The sequence below is a fragment of the Salvelinus fontinalis genome, chromosome 32 (genome assembly GCF_029448725.1).
Source record: "Salvelinus fontinalis isolate EN_2023a chromosome 32, ASM2944872v1, whole genome shotgun sequence".
Classification (NCBI taxonomy): domain Eukaryota; kingdom Metazoa; phylum Chordata; class Actinopteri; order Salmoniformes; family Salmonidae; genus Salvelinus; species Salvelinus fontinalis.
The window spans coordinates 6,994,472-7,014,442 of NC_074696.1; the positions used below are offsets into that span (position 1 = coordinate 6,994,472).

A 19,971-nucleotide genomic window follows, 5' to 3' on the forward strand; every position below is an offset into this window, starting at 1 on the left:
GTGTTTTCTGTCAACATAGCTGGTCAAATAATGGTAATAAACAACTTTAAGGGGCCACATAAAATTATATTTGGTATTTTCCTGGAATTCTGTTTTCTCTGTTTTATTTTTCCTGGCTTTCAATAATTATTATAATATTTTTTTACTTTTATTTTTATTTTTAAATCACAACAAAAAACTGAACAAATTAGTATTTTTGAGTGTAATTCCCCTTTAATTGTGCATTAAGAAAGAGAGGGGAATGTGTTGATCAAGTGATATTTCTGATAGGCCTACGGCTGCAACACACCTCATGGCAGAGCTTGCTCAACAGCGATCACCAAGTTGACACAAATATTCACAATATCTTTCTGTCAGGTAAGCCTACTTTTTGTGGAAACAATTTCTGCCAACCCACAAGCCCGTTACTAGCATCGCTAATTGGCTACAAACGGAGTGATTGACAAATGTGCACACCAATCAGACAGAGAGGAGCAATATTGCTAGACATTAATTGGCAGATATTGTGTTAGGTTTGGCTTTTTAAGCCAATCGTGGTTAACCAGGGATGGGATAGGTAAGCCGGAAGCTTTAAGCCGGAAGCTTTAAGCCGGAATCGTTATGTTTATGACAGTTTGCGATGGAACACATTTTAAAAAAATGCATGTACTTTCAGAATTGCTTGGCGAGCCACTCATAGGTGGACTGGTAGCGATCCCTGAGCGAAAATATGATCTGCCACATGGTGGAGCACAGTGTGTATTCCTTCAGCTCAGTGTCATTAACCAGTGGGCTTTAGAGTGATGTGTGAGTGTGTGTGGTGTGTAGCCACAGGAACAATGTCTTAGTGATTTACCATAGAGAACACAAGCACTCAGGGAGATTAGAACTGCAGAGGGGGGATGCAGTACACACACGCACACGCACACGCACACACACACACACACACACACACACACACACACACACACACACACACACACACACACACAGTTGATGGACCAGAGCCAAGAAGGAGAGAAAGACTGCAGAGGAGAAGGAGAGAGACACTGCAGAGGAGAAGGAGAGAGACACTGCAGAGGACAGGGAGAGAGACACTGCAGAGGTGAAGGAGAGAGACACTGCAGAGGAGAAGGAGAGAGACACTGCAGAGGACAGGGAGAGAGACACTGCAGAGGTGAAGGAGAGAGACACTGCAGAGGACAGGGAGAGAGACACTGCAGAGGTGAAGGAGAGAGACACTGCAGAGGAGAAGGAGAGAGACACTGCAGAGGACAGGGAGAGAGACACTGCAGAGGTGAAGGAGAGAGACACTGCAGAGGTGAAGGAGAGAGACACTGCAGAGGTGAAGGAGAGAGACACTGCAGAGGACAGGGAGAGAGACACTGCAGAGGTGAAGGAGAGAGACACTGCAGAGGTGAAGGAGAGAGACACTGCAGAGGTGAAGGAGATAGACACTGCAGAGGAGAAGGAGAGAGACACTGCAGAGGACAGGGAGAGAGACACTGCAGAGGAGAAGGAGAGAGACACTGCAGAGGAGAAGGAGAGAGACACTGCAGAGGAGAAGGAGGGAGACACTGCAGAGGAGAAGGAGAGAGACACTGCAGAGGACAGGGAGAGAGACACTGCAGAGGAGAAGGAGAGAGACACTGCAGAGGTGAAGGAGAGAGACACTGCAGAGGTGAAGGAGAGAGACACTGCAGAGGAGAAGGAGAGAGACACTGCAGTGGAGAAGGAGAGAGACACTGCAGAGGAGAAGGAGAGAGACACTGCAGAGGAGAAGGAGAGAGACACTGCAGAGGAGGAGGAGAGAGACACTGCAGAGGACAGGGAGAGAGACACTGCAGAGGTGAAGGAGAGAGACACTGCAGAGGTGAAGGAGAGAGACACTGCAGAGGACAGGGAGAGAGACACTGCAGAGGTGAAGGAGAGAGACACTGCAGAGGACAGGGAGAGAGACACTGCAGAGGTGAAGGAGAGAGACACTGCAGAGGTGAAGGAGAGAGACACTGCAGAGGACAGGGAGAGAGACACTGCAGAGGACAGGGAGAGAGACACTGCAGAGGAGAAGGAGAGAGACACTGCAGAGGACAGGGAGAGAGACACTGCAGAGGTGAAGGAGAGAGACACTGCAGAGGACAGGGAGAGAGACACTGCAGAGGACAGGGAGAGAGACACTGCAGAGGAGAAGGAGAGAGACACTGCAGAGGACAGGGAGAGAGACACTGCAGAGGTGAAGGAGAGAGACACTGCAGAGGACAGGGAGAGAGACACTGCAGAGGAGAAGGAGAGAGACACTACAGAGGACAGGGAGAGAGACACTGCAGAGGAGAAGGAGAGAGACACTGCAGAGCACAGGGAGAGAGAGAGAAAGGGAGAGGGAGAGATGGGCGAGGGAGCGAGAAGAGGATTGTACGAGCGACGGAGTGAGAGGAGGAGTGTCTCACCTTTGACCCTGGTCGTCCGATCTCTCCCTGGAGGACGAGAAGAAATGAGGGATGAGGAGATGTGTGTTCATTAGTACTCACCGAGAAGGATGACACTAATGGTGTCAAAAACATTAGAGGTCATACAAGGCATACATCTCTCTCACACACAGAAACAGACACACAGACACACGGACATGTTGACAGACAGACAGACAGACATGTAGACACACAGACAGACAGACAGACAGACAGACAGACGGACATGTTGACAGACAGACAGACAGACATGTAGACAGAGAGACACACAGACATGTAGACAGACACACAGACAGACAGACAGACAGACAGACAGACAGACAGACACACAGACAGACAGACATGTAGACACACAGACATGTACACAGACAGACACACAGACATGTAGACACACAGACATGTAGACAGACAGACACACAGACATGTAGAAACACAGACATGTAGACAGACAGACACACAGACATGTAGAAACACAGACATGTAGACAGACAGACACACAGACATGTAGACACCAGGGCTTCTGCTTGGAAAATGTGGCGCCAGACAAGACATTTACCTGACACAAATTATTTAGCCTAATTATCTTACTCCTGTCTTTGCCACAGAGGATCATTATCTTTATTTATTTTTATTGTTAAAGCTGTTGATTGTTTTAAATCTCAGACTACAGTTGGAAGGGCCTGCAATGTGGGCAGAGAGCGCAGCAAATGCCAAAATAGATGATTGTTGAGTTGCAACTGTCAGTGAAAAGCAGGGCGACCCAGCGAGGCATTTTAAAAATACAATCGCGGAAAAAGAAACAGTTTGGAAAACAAATGGCTATTGTTGTAAAGAGAAGACAATGAAAAGAGTCCGATCTGTCTTTTGGGTCATACAAATTCTTCATTTAACTGAGCAAAAAGTAGTCTTATTGGCAGCAGCGGAGAACACTGGCCATATCCCCGGTTAGTTTTGCATATTCACGGTATTTATCATTGGGTCAGTGACACTTTTGTTTTTGGACGATAATCTCCTCCTCCATGTTAGATGGATTTCATATTGTATTTTTGTCTCCCCTTTTCGTAGCACTAATATATGGATCAGACAATGTCATTTTTATTGATCTGTTTGTCAGTGTCAGTAAAGTACGCTACCCTGTCATTTTTTGTCTTATTAAAAAATATTCTGCTTATGTCTCCAGTCATATCCTGTGTAATATAATTGCATGAAATGTGTTTATAAAAGACCAACATTTTCCTGTGCGCAGGAAGGAGAAGAATTGTTATCCGATATAGCCTATAGCCTAGTCCTACGCCACTACGCACTGCATTGAACAGTCATTTTTTTGCGAAGAGCGATTGAGTTATATTATTAGCTTAAAATATGACTATCCAATCTAATCATCACATTAGGAATAGAAGGCTATATTACATACGTTTGGCAAATGCGAGGTAGCATGGAATGCTTCCTATTGTAACGGTGTATTTTTTTAGAGCAAACATTAGCTTCCCCAAACTTGAAAACCCACGCGTCGCCTATGTTAGAATAACTGGCTACATTTCCCTTTCCTCAGCCAACATGACAAGTGACGAATAACAAAATCACTAGCCCATGTCAATCTTCTATCCCCTATTGTAGAACATATTACCTATTCCATTGGTTTAGCTTTTCCATTTCGAGAAAGAAAGAAATAGCCTTTTCCAAAGGTTGTGGGAAGATAGATCCCAAATTCATACAAGCAGTAGATTTAGACTACATTCTGTTATAAGTGTAGCAAAGAGCACAAGGCAGTAGGCTACATTCTGTTATAAGTGTAGCAAAGAGCACAAGGCAGTAGGCTACATTCTGTTATAAGTGTAGCAAAGAGCACAAGGCAGTAGGCTACATTCTGTTATAAGTGTAGCAAAGAGCACAAGGCAGTAGGCTACATTCTGTTATAAGTGTAGCAAAGCCACAAGGCAGTAGGCTACATTCTGTTATAAGCGTAGCAAAGTGCACAAGGCAGTAGGCTACATTCTGTTATAAGTGTAGCAAAGCTACAAGGCAGTAGGCTACATTCTGTTATAAGCGTAGCAAAGCTACAAGGCAGTAGGCTACATTCTGTTATAAGTGTAGCAAAGCTACAAGGCAGTAGGCTACATTCTGTTATAAGCGTAGCAAAGAGCACAAGGCAGTAGGCTACATTCTGTTATAAGCGTAGCAAAGCTACAAGGCAGTAGACTACGTTCTGTTATAAGTGTAGCAAAGAGCACAAGGCAGTAGGCTACATTCTGTTATAAGCGTAGCAAAGAGCACAAGGCACTAGGCTACATTCTGTTATAAGCGTAGCAAAGAGCACAAGGCAGTAGACTACATTCTGTTATAAGTGTAGCAAAGCTACAAGGCAGTAGACTACGTTCTGTTAGAAGTGTAGCAATGAGCACAAGGCAGTAGGCTACATTCTGTTATAAGCGTAGCAAAGAGCACAAGGCAGTAGGCTACATTCTGTTATAAGCGTAGCAAAGAGCACAAGGCAGTAGGCTACATTCTGTTATAAGCGTAGCAAAGAGCACAAGGCAGTAGGCTACATTCTGTTATAAGTGTAGCAAAGCTACAAGGCAGTAGACTAACGTTCTGTTATAAGTGTAGCAATGAGCACAAGGCAGTAGGCTACATTCTGTTATAAGTGTAGCAAAGAGCACAAGGCAGTTGGCTACATTCTGTAATAAGCGTAGCAAAGCTACAAGGCAGTAGGCTGCGTTCTGTTTTAAGCGTAGCAAAGAGCACAAGGCAGTAGGCTACGTGTGAATGTTCATTCCATAATGCAATTAGCAGGACAACACCATTGTGACAATATACGTTAGAAATAAAGAAATCTAAATATGCAACAATTAGCATGGGTTTGCTAATATGACTAGGATTATCATCAACTAGCATGGGATGCTAATATGACTAGGATTATCAACAACTAGCATGGGATGCTAATATGACTAGGATCATCAACAACTAGCATGGGTTGAATAATATGACTAGGATTATCAACAACTAGCATGGGATGCTAATATGACTAGGATTATCATCAACTAGCATGGGTTGAATAATATGACTAGGATTATCAACAACTAGCATGGGATGCTAATATGACTAGGATTATCATCAACTAGCATGGGATGCTAATATGACTAGGATTATCAACAACTAGCATGGGATGCTAATATGACTAGGATCATCAACAACTAGCATGGGTTGAATAATATGACTAGGATTATCAACAACTAGCATGGGATGCTAATATGACTAGGATTATCAACAACTAGCATGGGATGCTAATATGACTAGGATTATCAACAACTAGCATGGGATGCTAATATGACTAGGATTATCATCAACTAGCATGGGATGCTAATATGACTAGGATTATCATCAACTAGCATGGGATGCTAATATGACTAGGATTATCAACAACTAGCATGGGTTGAATAATATGACTAGGATTATCATCAACTAGCACGGGTTGCTAATATGACTAGGATTATCATCAACTAGCATGTGTTGCTAATATGACTAGGATTATCATCAACTAGCATGGGTGGCTAATATGACTAGGATTATCATCAACTAGCATGGGTTGAATAATATGACTAGGATTATCAACAACTAGCATGGGATGCTAATATGACTAGGATTATCAACAACTAGCATGGGATGCTAATATGACTAGGATTATCAACAACTAGCATGGGATGCTAATATGACTAGGATTATCATCAACTAGCATGGGATGCTAATATGACTAGGATTATCATCAACTAGCATGGGATGCTAATATGACTAGGATTATCAACAACTAGCATGGGTTGAATAATATGACTAGGATTATCATCAACTAGCACGGGTTGCTAATATGACTAGGATTATCATCAACTAGCATGGGTTGCTAATATGACTAGGATTATCATCAACTAGCATGGGTGGCTAATATGACTAGGATTATCATCAACTAGCACGGGTTTGCTAATATGACTGTAACTTTGGCTACTGGACATTTAAATAAAGTTTGTTTGAAAACCAATAGAACAGGAGAGAAAAAGGCTACTGGTTTCAATGCTATGGTTTTAAGCAAGGTAAGACATGACTCATATGTAGTAAAACATTCAGGTTTCAAACAATGAGGTATATGTTTTCAAAACGCCTACTGCCTCCAGCTCATTGCAAAGAGTTGTGTGACACGCTGAAGTCTGCATAGTTTGACCGATGCCCTTGAATGGCGAATGGGAAGCGTGATTCAATTACCAGTTAAAAAATAAATGTGTAGCTCTTTTTAATCATGGTTATTGTTTTTTACACACCATTGCCTTTATAATTGCTACACAATTGTGAAACTTAATGCACATTCAGTAGCAGTCAAAGGTTTGGACACACCTACTCATTCAAGTGACATATATATATATATATATATATATATGCCAAGAGTGTGCAAAACTGTCATCTAGGCAAAGGGTGGCTACTTTGAAGAATCTCAAATATAAAAGATATTTTATTTGTTTAACACTTTTTTTGGTTACTATAGTGTTGATGTCATCTCTATTATTCGACAATCTAGAAAATAGTAAAAATAAAGAAAAACCCTGGAATGAGTGGGTGTGTCCAAACTTTTAAATGGTACTGTACATGGTACAGCAGCTACAGACAGCTGTTTGAGTTGTTTTAGCAGCTACAGACAGCTGTATGAGTTGTTCCAGCAGCTACAGACAGCTGTTTGAGTTGTTTTAGCAGCTACAGACAGCTGTTTGAGTTGTTCCAGCAGCTACAGACAGCTGTTTGAGTTGTTCCAGCAGCTACAGACAGCTGTTTGAGTTGTTCCAGCAGCTACAGACAGCTGTTTGAGTTGTTCCAGCAGCTACAGACAGCTGTTTGAGTTGTTTTAGCAGCTACAGACAGCTGTTTGAGTTGTTCCAGCAGCTACAGACAGCTGTTTGAGTTGTTTCAGCAGCTACAGACAGCTGTTTGAGTTGTTCCAGCAGCTACAGACAGCTGTTTGAGTTGTTTTAGCAGCTACAGACAGCTGTTTGAGTTGTTCCAGCAGCTACAGACAGCTGTTTGAGTTGTTTTAGCAGCTACAGACAGCTGTTTGAGTTGTTTCAGCAGCTACAGACAGCTGTATGAGTTATTCCAGCAGCTACAGACAGCTGTATGAGTTGTTTTAGCAGCTACAGACAGCTGTTTGAGTTGTTCCAGCAGCTACAGACAGCTGTATGAGTTGTTTTAGCAGCTACAGACAGCTGTTTGAGTTATTCCAGCAGCTACAGACAGCTGTTTGAGTTGTTCCAGCAGCTACAGACAGCTGTTTGAGTTGTTTTAGCAGCAACAGACAGCTGTTTGAGTTGTTTTAGCAGCTACAGACAGCTGTTTGAGTTGTTCCAGCAGCTCTCACACTACATCTACTGGTATTTACATCAATGAATAGGATAAAATGCATTATATCGCAATGGGATTTTTTTCCCCCCGACAATTGGCCAGCGTCAATTTTATACTTAACAAAAATATAAACACAACATGTGAAGTGTTGGTCCCATGTTTCATGAGCTGAAATAAAATATCCCAGAAATGTTCCATATGCACAAAAATATTCTTTGTCTTAAATTTTGAGCACAAAATTGTTTACATGGATGATAGTGAGCATCCCAGGACCTCCACATCTGTCTTCTTCACCTGTGGGATCGTCTGAGACCAGCCACCTGGACAGCTGGTGAAACTGTGGGTTTGCACAACCATAGAAGTTTTTCACAAACTGTCAGAAACCATCTCAGGGAAGCTTATCTGCGTGCTCGTCGTCCTCACCAGGGTCTTGACCTGACTGCAGTTCAGTGTTGTAACTGACTTCAGTGGGTAAATTCTCAACTTCGATGGCCACTGGCACGCTGGAGAAGTGTGCTCTTCACGGATGAATCCCGGTTTCAACTGTACCGAGCAGATAGCAGACAGCGTGTTTGGCGTGGTGTGGGCGAGCAGGTTTGCTGATGTCAACGTTGTGAACAGAGTGCCCCATGGTGGAGGTGGGGTTATGGTAGGAGCAGGCATAAACTACGGACAACGAACACAATTGCATTTTATCGCAAACAATTTTATCGCAAACAATCTGTACACAATTCCTGGAACCTAAAAATGTCCCAGTTCTTCAATGACCTGCATACTCATCAGACATGTCAACCATTGAGCATGTTTGGGATGCTCTGGATCGACGTGTACGACAGCATGTTCCAGTTGCCGCCAATATCCAGCAACTTCACACAGCCATTAAAGAGGAGTGGGAGAACATTCCACAGGCCACAATCAACAGCCTGATCAACTCTATGTGAAGGAGATGTGTCGCACTGCATGAGGCAAATGGTCACACCAGATACAACAGACACATATTTGTATTCTCTGTCATGTGAAATCCATAGATTAGGGCCTAATGAATGTGAATTTAAATTGACTGATTTCCTTACAGTGCATTTGGAAAGTATTCAGACCCCTTTCCTTTTCCACATTTTGTTATGTTACATCCTTATATTAAAATTAATTAAATAAAACGTGTTCCTCATCAATCTACCCTATAACGACAAAGCGAAAACAGGTTTTTATACATTTTTTACAAATGTATAAAAAAACTAAACAGAAATAGCTTATTTACATAAGCATTCATACCCGTTGCTATGAGACTTGAAATAGAGCTCAGGTGCATCCTGTTTCAATTGATAATTCTTGGGATGTTGATTGGAGTCCACTTGTGGTAAATTAAATTGATTGGACATGATTTGCAAAGGCACACACCTGTCTATATAAGGTCCTACAGTTGACAGTCCATGTCAGAGCAAAAACCAAGCAACGAGGTTGAAGGAATTGTCTGTAGAGCTCAGAGACAGGATTGTGTCGAGGCACAGATCTGGGGGAAGGGTACCAAAACATTTCTGCAGCATTGAAGGTCCCTAAGAACACAGTGGCCTCCATCATTCAGTTTTTTATTTTGAATACAGTTGAAAAAAATTCTAAAAACCTGTTTTTACTTTGTCATTGTGGGGTTTTGTGTTTAGTTTGATGAGGGTTTAAAAAAACAAAACAATTTTAGAATAAGGCTGTAACATAATGTTTTGGGGGGAAAAGTCAAAGGGTCTGAATACTTTCTGAAGGCTCTGTAACTGTAAAGGTGTTGCATGTGGCGTTTATATTTTTGTTCAGTGTATTTAAATACTTTTACCGGCTAACTGAAATCCTGGTATACACACGCACGCACGCACGCACGCACGCACGCACGCACGCACGCACGCACACACACACACACACACACACACACACACACACACACACACACACACACACACACACACACACACACACACACAAACACATAAGGTGACCTACAGTGGCCTCCATAACTATTGACACAGGCATATTCACCTTGTCTCCCTTTGGTCCACTAATTCCTGGCATTCCACTGGTACCCTGAAAACACAATTAATATACACCTCACACATTTATAATGACGCACGCACGCACGCACGCACACACACACACACACACACACACACACACACACACACACACACACACACACACACACACACACACACACACACACACACACACACACACACACACACACACACACACACACACACACACACCTCTGGTCCTGGGGGTCCGTTGGGTCCCTGGGGTCCTGGTTTACATCCATTGATCACAGGCAGATGTTTATACCTCTGTTCTTCCTCCTCCCCGCCTCCTCCTCCTCCTCCCTCTTTCACTGGGTAGTCAACCTTCAAACACAAGTTATGTAAAAGTGTCTGACTGAACGGGTATCAAACATGAGCTGTCTGTGTGCCTCAATAATGTGAGCTAGAGCCTAAAGTCTCTGGAGGATAACAGTATTCAGGACAAGTAATGGTCTGTGTACTGTAGGGAAACATGTCTGTGTACTGTAGGGAAACGTGTCTGTGTACTGTAGGGAAACATGTCTGTGTACTGTAGGGAAACGTGTCTGTGTACTGTAGGGAAACGTGTCTGTGTACTGTAGGGAAACATGTCTGTGTACTGTAGGGAAACGTGTCTGTGTACTGCAGGGAAACGTGTCTGTGTACTGTAGGGAAACGTATCTGTGTACTGCAGGGTAACATGTCTGTGTACTGTAGGGAAACGTATCTGTGTACTGCAGGGTAACGTGTCTGTGTACTGTAGGGAAACATGTCTGTGTACTGTAGGGAAACATGCCTGTGTACTGTAGGGAAACATGTCTGTGTACTGCAGGGAAACATGTCTGTGTACTGTAGGGAAACGTGTGTCTGTGTACTGCAGGGAAACATGTCTGTGTACTGTAGGGAAACGTGTGTCTGTGTACTGTAGGGAAACATGTCTGTGTACTGCAGGGAAACGTGTGTCTGTGTACTGTAGGGAAACATGTCTGTGTACTGCAGGGAAACGTGTGTCTGTGTACTGTAGGGAAACATGTCTGTGTACTGCAGGGAAACATATGTCTGTGTACTGCAGGGAAATATGGGTCTGTGTACTGTAGGGAAACATATGTCTGTGTACTGCAGGGAAACATGGGTCTGTGTACTGTAGGGAAACATATGTCTGTGTACTGCAGGGAAACATGTGTCTGTGTACTGCAGGGAAACGTGTGTCTGTGTACTGCAGGGAAACGTGTGTCTGTGTACTGCTGGGAAACATGTGTCTGTGTACTGCAGGGAAACGTGTGTCTGTGTACTGCAGGGAAACATGGGTCTGTGTACTGCAGGGAAATATGGGTCTGTACTGCAGGGAAACATGTGTCTGTGTACTGCAGGGAAACGTGTGTCTGTGTACTGCAGGGAAACGTGTGTCTGTGTACTGCAGGGAAACGTGTGTCTGTGTACTGTAGGGAAACGTGTGTCTGTGTACTGCAGGGAAACGTGTGTGTGTGTCATTGGAGGATCCTCAGAGTAGGAAGGGGAAGACCATCCCCCCCGTTGAATTTCATAAACATTTTAATGTAAAAGTTATCCTTTTTAGATAAAACTATACTAAATATATTCACGTCACCAAATAATTGATTAAAACACTCTGTTTTGTAATGAAGGTCAACAGTACTCTGTAGGGTAGCACCATGGTGTAGCTGGAGGACAGCTAGCTTCCGTCCTCCTCTGGGTACATTGACTTCAATTCAAAATTTAGGAGGCTCATGGTTCTCACCCCCTTCCATAGACTTACACAGTAATTATGACAACTTCGGGAGGTCATCCTCCAACCTATCAGAGCTCTTGCAGCATGAACTGACATGTTGTCCACCCAATCAAGGGATTAGAGAATGAAAATAGTACTGAAAGCATAAGCTACAGCTAGCTAGCACTGCAGTGGATAAAATATGGTGAGTAGTTGACTCAAAGAGAGAGAAAGACAATAGTTGAACAGTTTTCAACAAATTAATTTCTTCCAAAATGAAGGAGATGCAGCAGAGAAATAGAGAGAGAATTTGTAATTATTTTTCACTTTCAATTTCACCTATTTAGCTAGCAAATGCAGCTAGCTAGTTTAGCCTACTGAAACACCCGGCTCAAACAGAGGGATGCTATGTTAGCTAGCTGGCTATAACAGAGGGATGCTATGTTAGCTAGCTGGCTATAACAGATGTATGCTATGTTAGCTATCTGGTTATAACAGAGGGATGCTATGTTAGCTAGCTGGCTATAACAGAGGGATGCTATGTTAGCTAGCTGGCTATAACAGAGGGATGCTATGTTAGCTAGCTGGCTATAACAGAGGGATGCTATGTTAGCTAGCTGGCTATAACAGAGGGATGCTATGTTAGCTATCTGGCTATAACAGAGGAATGCTATGTTAGCTAGCTGGCTATAACAGAGAGATGCTATGTTAGCTATCTGGCTATAACAGAGGGATGCTATGTTAGCTATCTGGCTATAACAGAGGGATGCTATGTTAGCTATCTGGCTATAACAGAGGGATGCTATGTTAGCTAGCTGGCTATAACAGAGGGATGCTATGTTAGCTAGCTGGCTATAACAGAGGGATGCTATGTTAGCTAGCTGGCTATAACAGAGGGATGCTATGTTAGTTAGCTGGCTATAACAGAGGGATGCTATGTTAGCTAGCTGGCTATAACAGAGGGATGCTATGTCAGCTATCTGGCTATAACAGAGGGATGCTATGTTAGCTATCTGGCTATAACAGAGGGATGCTATGTTAGTTAGCTGGCTATAACAGAGGGATGCTATGTTAGCTAGCTGGCTATGACTTTCCAACACAACACTGGAACTCTTCCAAGTCAAGGTAAGATTTTGTTTTTACAAATGTATTGCCACCGTGGCCAGCTGGTGTATCTGTTTACTGACTGTACACTGTAACGTTACTGCATGATTGTAGCAGGTTTACTAACGCGTTAGTTCTATTAGCTATGTTGACTAGGACGTTACTTTAGCTAATATGGTGACAACGATGTAGGCTGTGTGTAGCGGTTTGGCTTGCCACGGTTTTTTCCCCTGGTCACATACAGCTGATGTGTTGTACATTGAAGTCTGCCGATTCTGTTGAAAAACGTTTCGCAAACGGGAACAAAACGGGGATAAACATACCTGAATTTGTCCAATAGAAACTCTCGTTTGCAACTTTTGGACTGATGATTACAGCTAGATGCAGGCAAGAGTGTGCAAGGCAGTATTGAATACCACTGTCTGACCATCTGTCACTGTCTGTCACCTCAAATGTGTCTCTCCACCTGTGTGCACCTACAGTGTAAACTTTCATTCATAGGCTAGGTTGTATCAACCTCATGATGGGTACAGGGAACATTAGAGTATCATCTAGCAGCCTAAACCTATCGATGTTACATTGAACTGTGTGTGTGTGTTTAACCTCACCGTAGTCCCTTGTTTCCAGAGCAGGGAGGGTGGAGGGAAGAGTGGGGGTGGGGGAGGGGCCAGAAGACAGCAGGGGTCAATCCTCATTGGCTCATCCAAGGACCTGAGAGCTGACAGACACATGGCAGAACCAATGACAGACAGCCATTTAAGAGAAATCAATAAAACTCCAAACACATGCTGGATAAGTGAAGGGTGTGTGTGTGTGTGTGTGTGTGTGTGTGTGTGTGTGTGTGTGTGTGTGTGTGTGTGTGTGTGTGTGTGTGTGTGTGTGTGTGTGTGTGTGTGTGTGTGTGTGTGTGTGTGCGCGTCCTTGAGTTACGTAACAACAGTCAGAGTGACAACTCCTCAGACACACACACACACACACACACACACACACACACACACACACACACACACACACACACACACACACACACACACACACACACACACACACACACACACACACACACACACACACACACACACACACACACACTCTGCAGTCTTACCTGTTTGAGCATTGAGCATACGGTCTAAGTGATGGTATGAAGACAGGGCCCATGTCTGGCAGAGGAGGAGCTGAAGACACAGAACTATCCAGACCATCTCCATCTGTTGGTGCAACAACTACTGTCAGACTTTAAACAGGGTCAGGTTTTTAATGGACTTAAGTACAGTCGTGGAACAACTACTCAACTGTCAGACGTTAGTCAAAGTGTCAGGTTTTTAATGTACTTAAGTACAGTCATGGAACAACTACTGTCAGACTTTAGTCAAAGTTTAAAAGTGAAAGTAAATACTCTATATCAAATTCCGTATATTAAGCAAAGCAGAAGACATAATTTTGTATGTACGGACAGCCAGGGGCTCCAACACTCAGACGTCATTTACAAACGCAGCATTTGTGTTCAGTGAGTCCTAGGAATGACAACGTGTTATGTTATTAGGCGCTTGAATTGGACCATATTTGCTGTCCTGCCTGAGCAATGGAAATGTAACGAGTACTTTTGGGTATCAGGGAAAATGTATGGAAGTAAAAAGTACATTATTTTATTTAGGAATGTAGTGAAGTAAAAGTTGTCAAAAATATAAATAGTAAATAAAGTACAGGTATCCCCAAAAGTATTCAAATAATTTTTTACTTAGTTACTTTACAGCACTGAACACACGCACACGCACACGCACACGCACACACACACACACACACACACACACACACACACACACACACACACACACACACACACACACACACACACACACACACACACACACACACACACACACACACACACACACAGACACACACACACAGACACACACTCAGACACCGGGTAAAGCTCAATAGGACCACGGTTGTGTCGTCACCGGTTACTTGCAGACACCCTCAGCTGCGCCAAGTGCACCAGAATTAGAATCCTTCTCGCTCCTATCTCTCTACTCTCTCTCTCTTTTACTATGGCAGAAAACAAAAATAGTAACATGTTCATTCAGACCGAAAGAGGTGGATTTAAATGACTTTGTTCCACCTCTCTCTCTCTCTTCCCTCCCCTGTCATCTCTCCCTTCCACCTCTCTCTCTCTCTCTCTCTCTCTCTCTCTCTCTCTCTCTCTCTCTCTCTCTCTCTCTCTCTCTCTCTCTCTCTCTCTCTCTCTCTCTCTCTCTCTCTCTCTCTCTCTCTCTCTCTCTCTCTCTCTCTCTCTCTCTCTCTCTCTCTCTCTCTCTCTCTCTCTCTCCTCCCCTGTCACTGTTGAATCATTACATTGCAGTAATGGAAACATAATTTAAAACCCAACCTGTTCTAACTGTATTCTTCTCATCTAAATGTTCCCAAAACATTTTCTCTGGCTAGGACGCAGCACCGGTTACCTCTTGGAGCGTGTCTTTCTGCTGATATCAAAACGTCTTGTTTTGTGTTTCAGTCTCAACACCTGCAACACCTGCATTTTGTAATGCAACACCTGCATTGTGTAATGTAATGCATACACATAGATAAGAAACAGCAGTGTAACAGTGCTTACCTTGAGGGTATTCTGTATACCATACACTCCTGGAGATCTTTTGGTTGCAGAGTCTCTTAATAAAAGCTCTTCAAGTAGTGCGATTATTTCCTCATATTCTCTCTCCCTATCCCTCTCCTTCCTTTAAGCTTAATGTATCCTTTCAGGGGCCAATAACATCACAGTTAAATTAAAGGGAGGGACCTTTTATTTGGCGTGACAGTGTGGCTGCCAGTGGCTGGAGGCAAGGCACAACTCTGCACATTTCTGTGCATATGAAATCTGCCGGTGGGAATGCAGCATATCCTAAAAACACAGTGCGATAGATGCCCAATATTTAACAGCCACACTGCCACCTAGTGGAATTATCATGAATAAAACAAAAAACAAAACAACTAATACCCTTGTCTTTCCTGCACTAACTACCACTTGTCTTTTCTCACTAGCACTGACTACTAACTACTATTGACGACTACTGACTACTGACTACTGATTACTGACTACTGTCCACTGTCTACTGACTACTGACTACTGTCTACTGACTACTATTGACTACTACTGACTACTATTGACTACTTCTGACTACTGACTACTACTGACTACTGACTACTATTGACTACTTCTGACTACTGACTACTACTGACTACTACTGACTACTGACTACTATTGACTACTGACTACTATTGACTACTACTGACTACTATTGACTACTTCTGACTACTGACTACTACTGACTACTACTGACTACTGACTACTACTGACTACTACTGACTACTGACTACTACTGACTACTGACTACTATTGACTACTACTGACTACTATTGACTACTTCTGACTACTGACTACTGACTACTGACTACTACTGACTACTACTGACTACTGACTACTACTGACTACTACTGACTACTGACTACTATTGACTACTACTGACTACTGACTACTGACTACTATTGACTACTGTCTACTGACTACTGATTACCGACTACTAACTACTGACTACTAACTACCGACTATTGACTATTGACTACGGACTACAGACTATTGACTACGAACTACGGACTATTGACTACTGACTACTGACTATTAACTACTGACTACTACTGACTACTGACCACTACTGACTACTGACCACTGACTACTACTGACTACTGTCTACTGACTACCGACTACTATTGACTCCTACTGACTACTGTCTACTGACTACTGACTACTATTGACTACTACCGACTACTGACTACTGACTGTCGACTACTGACTACTGACTACTATTGACTACTACTGACTAATACTGACTATTGACTGTTGACTACTGTCTACTGACTACTATTGACTACTACTGTCTACTGACTACTATTGACTACTACTGACTACCGACTACTGACTGTTGACTACTGACTACGGACTACATACTACTGACTACTATTGACTACTGACTGTTGACTACTGACTACTGTTTACTACTACTGACTACCAACTACTGACTACTGACTACTACTGAGTACTGTTTACTGTCTACTGTCTACTGACTACTGACTACTATTGACTACTACTGACTACTGACTACCGACTACTACTGGCTACTGACTACTGACTACTGACTGTTGACTACTGGCTGTTGACTACTGACTACTGATTATTGACCATTGACTACTGACTACCCCAATCGACTATTGACTACTGACTATTGACTACTGACTACTGACTTTTTACTACTGACTGTTTACTACTGACTACTGACTGTTTACTACTGACTACCGACTATTGACTGTTGACTACTGACTGTTGACTACTGACTACTGACTGTTGACTACTGACTGTTTACTACTGACTACTGACTATTGACTGTTGACTACTGACTGTTGACTACTGACTGTTGACTACTGACTACTGACTGTTGACTACTGACTGTTGTCTACTGACTACTGACTGTTTACTACTGACTACTGACTTTTTACTACTGACTGTTGACTACTGACTGTTGACTACTGACTGTTGACTACTGACTACTAATTACGGACTACTGACTATTAACTACCGACTACTGACTACCGACTGCGGACTACTGACTATGGACTACTGACTACCGACTACGGACTACTGACTACCGACTACTAACTACCAACTATTGACTATTGACTACAGACTACGGACTACAGACTATTGACTACTGACTACGGACTATTGACTATTGACTACCGACTATGGACTACATACTATTGACTACTGACTACTGACTATTGACTACTGACTATTGACTACTGACTATTGACTACTGACTATTGACTACTGACTATTGACTACTGACTACTGACTATTGACTACTGACAGAGGCTTTATTGAGTCCAATATTTACTCACTAGGTTATGACATTGATATGTGGTTGTCTTACCCAGCTATATTAAGATGAATGCTCTCACTGTAAATCGCTCTAGATAAGAGTGGATCTGTTCAATTACTCAAATGTAAAAATGAAATTAGTGATACGTCCTTTTCACAGATAGTGTATGAAAGGAAGCAAATAGGTCCAGATGGTCGCTGTCCACTGTGCTGTGGTGCTGAAGTTGGGATTCAGATTCTGCTGCTGTCCACTGTGCTGTGGTGCTGAAATTGGGATTCAGATTCTGCTGCTGTCCACTGTGCTGTGGTGCTGAATCTCCCATCGCTGCTATAACAGCTTTTTTAACTTATACCCCTCGTGCCACTACAGTTTCATGAATTTACCCATGATATAAGCATTCAGGAGAGACTCATGATTTCAGCATTTAGGGGACACCCATGATATCAGCATTTAGGAGAGACTCATGATATCAGCATTTAGGAGAGACTCATGATTTCAGCATTTAGGAGAGACCCATGATATCAGCATTTAGGGGTGACTCATGATATCAGCATTTAGGAGAGACTCATGATATCAGCATTTTGGAGAGACTCATGATATCGGCATTTAGGAGAGACCCATGATATCAGCATTTAGGAGAGACTCATGATATCAGCATTTAGGAGAGACCCATGATATCAGCATTTAGGAGAGACTCATGATATCAGCATTTAGGAGAGACCCATGATATCAGCATTTAGGAGAGACCCATGATATCAGCATTTAGGAGAGACCCATGATATCAGCATTTAGTAGAGACCCATGATATCAGCATTTAGGAGAGACCCATGATATCAGCATTTAGGAGAGACCCATGATATCAGCATTTAGGAGAGACCCATGATATCAGCATTTAGTAGAGACCCATGATATCAGCATTTAGGAGAGACCCATGATATCAGCATTTAGTAGAGACCCATGATATCAGCATTTAGGAGAGACCCATGATATCAGCATTTAGGAGAGACCCATGATATCAGCATTTAGGAGAGACCCATGATATCAGCATTTAGGAGAGACCCATGATATCAGCATTTAGGAGAGACCCATGATATCAGCATTTAGGAGAGACCCATGATATCAGCATTTAGGGGAGACCCATGATATCAGCATTTAGGGGAGACCCATGATATCAGCATTTAGGAGAGACCCATGATATCAGCATTTAGGAGAGACCCATGATATCAGCATTTAGGAGAGACCCATGATATCAGCATTTAGGAGAGACCCATGATATCAGCATTTAGGAGAGACCCATGATATCAGCATTTAGGAGAGACCCATGATATCAGCATTTAGGGGACACCCATGATATCAGCATTTAGGGGAGACCCATGATATCAGCATTTAGGAGAGACCCATGATATCAGCATTTAGGAGAGACCCATGATATCAGCATTTAGGAGAGACCCATGATATCAGCATTTAGGAGAGACCCATGATATCAGCATTTAGGGGAGACCCATGATATCAGCATTTAGGAGAGACCCATGATATCAGCATTTAGGGGAGACCCATGATATCAGCATTTAGGGGAGACCCATGATATCAGCATTTAGGGGAGACCCATGATATCAGCATTTAGGAGAGACCCATGATATCAGCATTTAGGAGAGACCCATGATATCAGCATTTAGGAGAGACCCATGATATCAGCATTTAGGGGAGACCCATGATATCAGCATTTAGGAGAGACCCATGATATCAGCATTTAGGAGAGACCCATGATATCAGCATTTAGGAGAGACCCTACCCACTGGGCAAAAACTGGTTAAATCAACATTGTTTCCACGTCATTTCAACAAACAAAAACAAAATGATGTGAGGACGTTGAATCAACATAATCTTTCAACCTTAAATTCAATGACATGGTGACATTTTGTTGTTGATTTCACGTTGAAGTCATGTTAGTTGACAACTCAACCAAATTTAAATTAGAACTAAATGTTGGAACTGACGTTTGTGCCCAGTGGCTATGTGTCAATGGGAAGGACACTTTGACGCAGAGAGTTGCTCTATAGTGTTTGGCCTGTTCATTTCTTCTCACTCATAATTGTGCAAAAGGGTTGTTGTATATGATAAAGGAAGGCTTTACTTCTAACAGCAGGCTACTCTCTAACCATTTCTAGGGGAAGTTTCCTTTATCTAGCCCAGTGGGTTTTCAAACCTCCTATAAAGGTTTTCTATGTATCCCATGTACAGTATATTACAGTGTATTGCATTTGAACAGGCCCCCATTAACATCGACGGGGCTGTAGTGGAGTGGGTCGAGAGTTTCAAGTTACTTGGTGTCCACATCACCAACGAACTAT

General features: G+C 42.8%; 1 protein-coding gene across 1 annotated transcript in view; it reads right to left on the reverse strand.

The window, feature by feature from the left end:
* The window catches only part of LOC129830665 (acetylcholinesterase collagenic tail peptide-like), a 38,601-nt gene extending 23,021 nt beyond the window's left edge, over positions 1-15,580 (reverse strand). The window contains exons 1-6 of the mRNA XM_055893262.1: positions 15,304-15,580; positions 13,792-13,894; positions 13,295-13,404; positions 10,070-10,201; positions 9,843-9,887; positions 2,427-2,453 (exon numbers count right to left, since the gene is read on the reverse strand). Of these exons, the coding sequence (XP_055749237.1) occupies positions 2,427-2,453; positions 9,843-9,887; positions 10,070-10,201; positions 13,295-13,404; positions 13,792-13,894 (417 nt within the window). The 5' untranslated portion in view covers positions 15,304-15,580. The remainder of the gene's footprint in view (positions 1-2,426; positions 2,454-9,842; positions 9,888-10,069; positions 10,202-13,294; positions 13,405-13,791; positions 13,895-15,303) is intronic.
* Between the last annotated feature and the right edge of the window lie 4,391 nt (positions 15,581-19,971).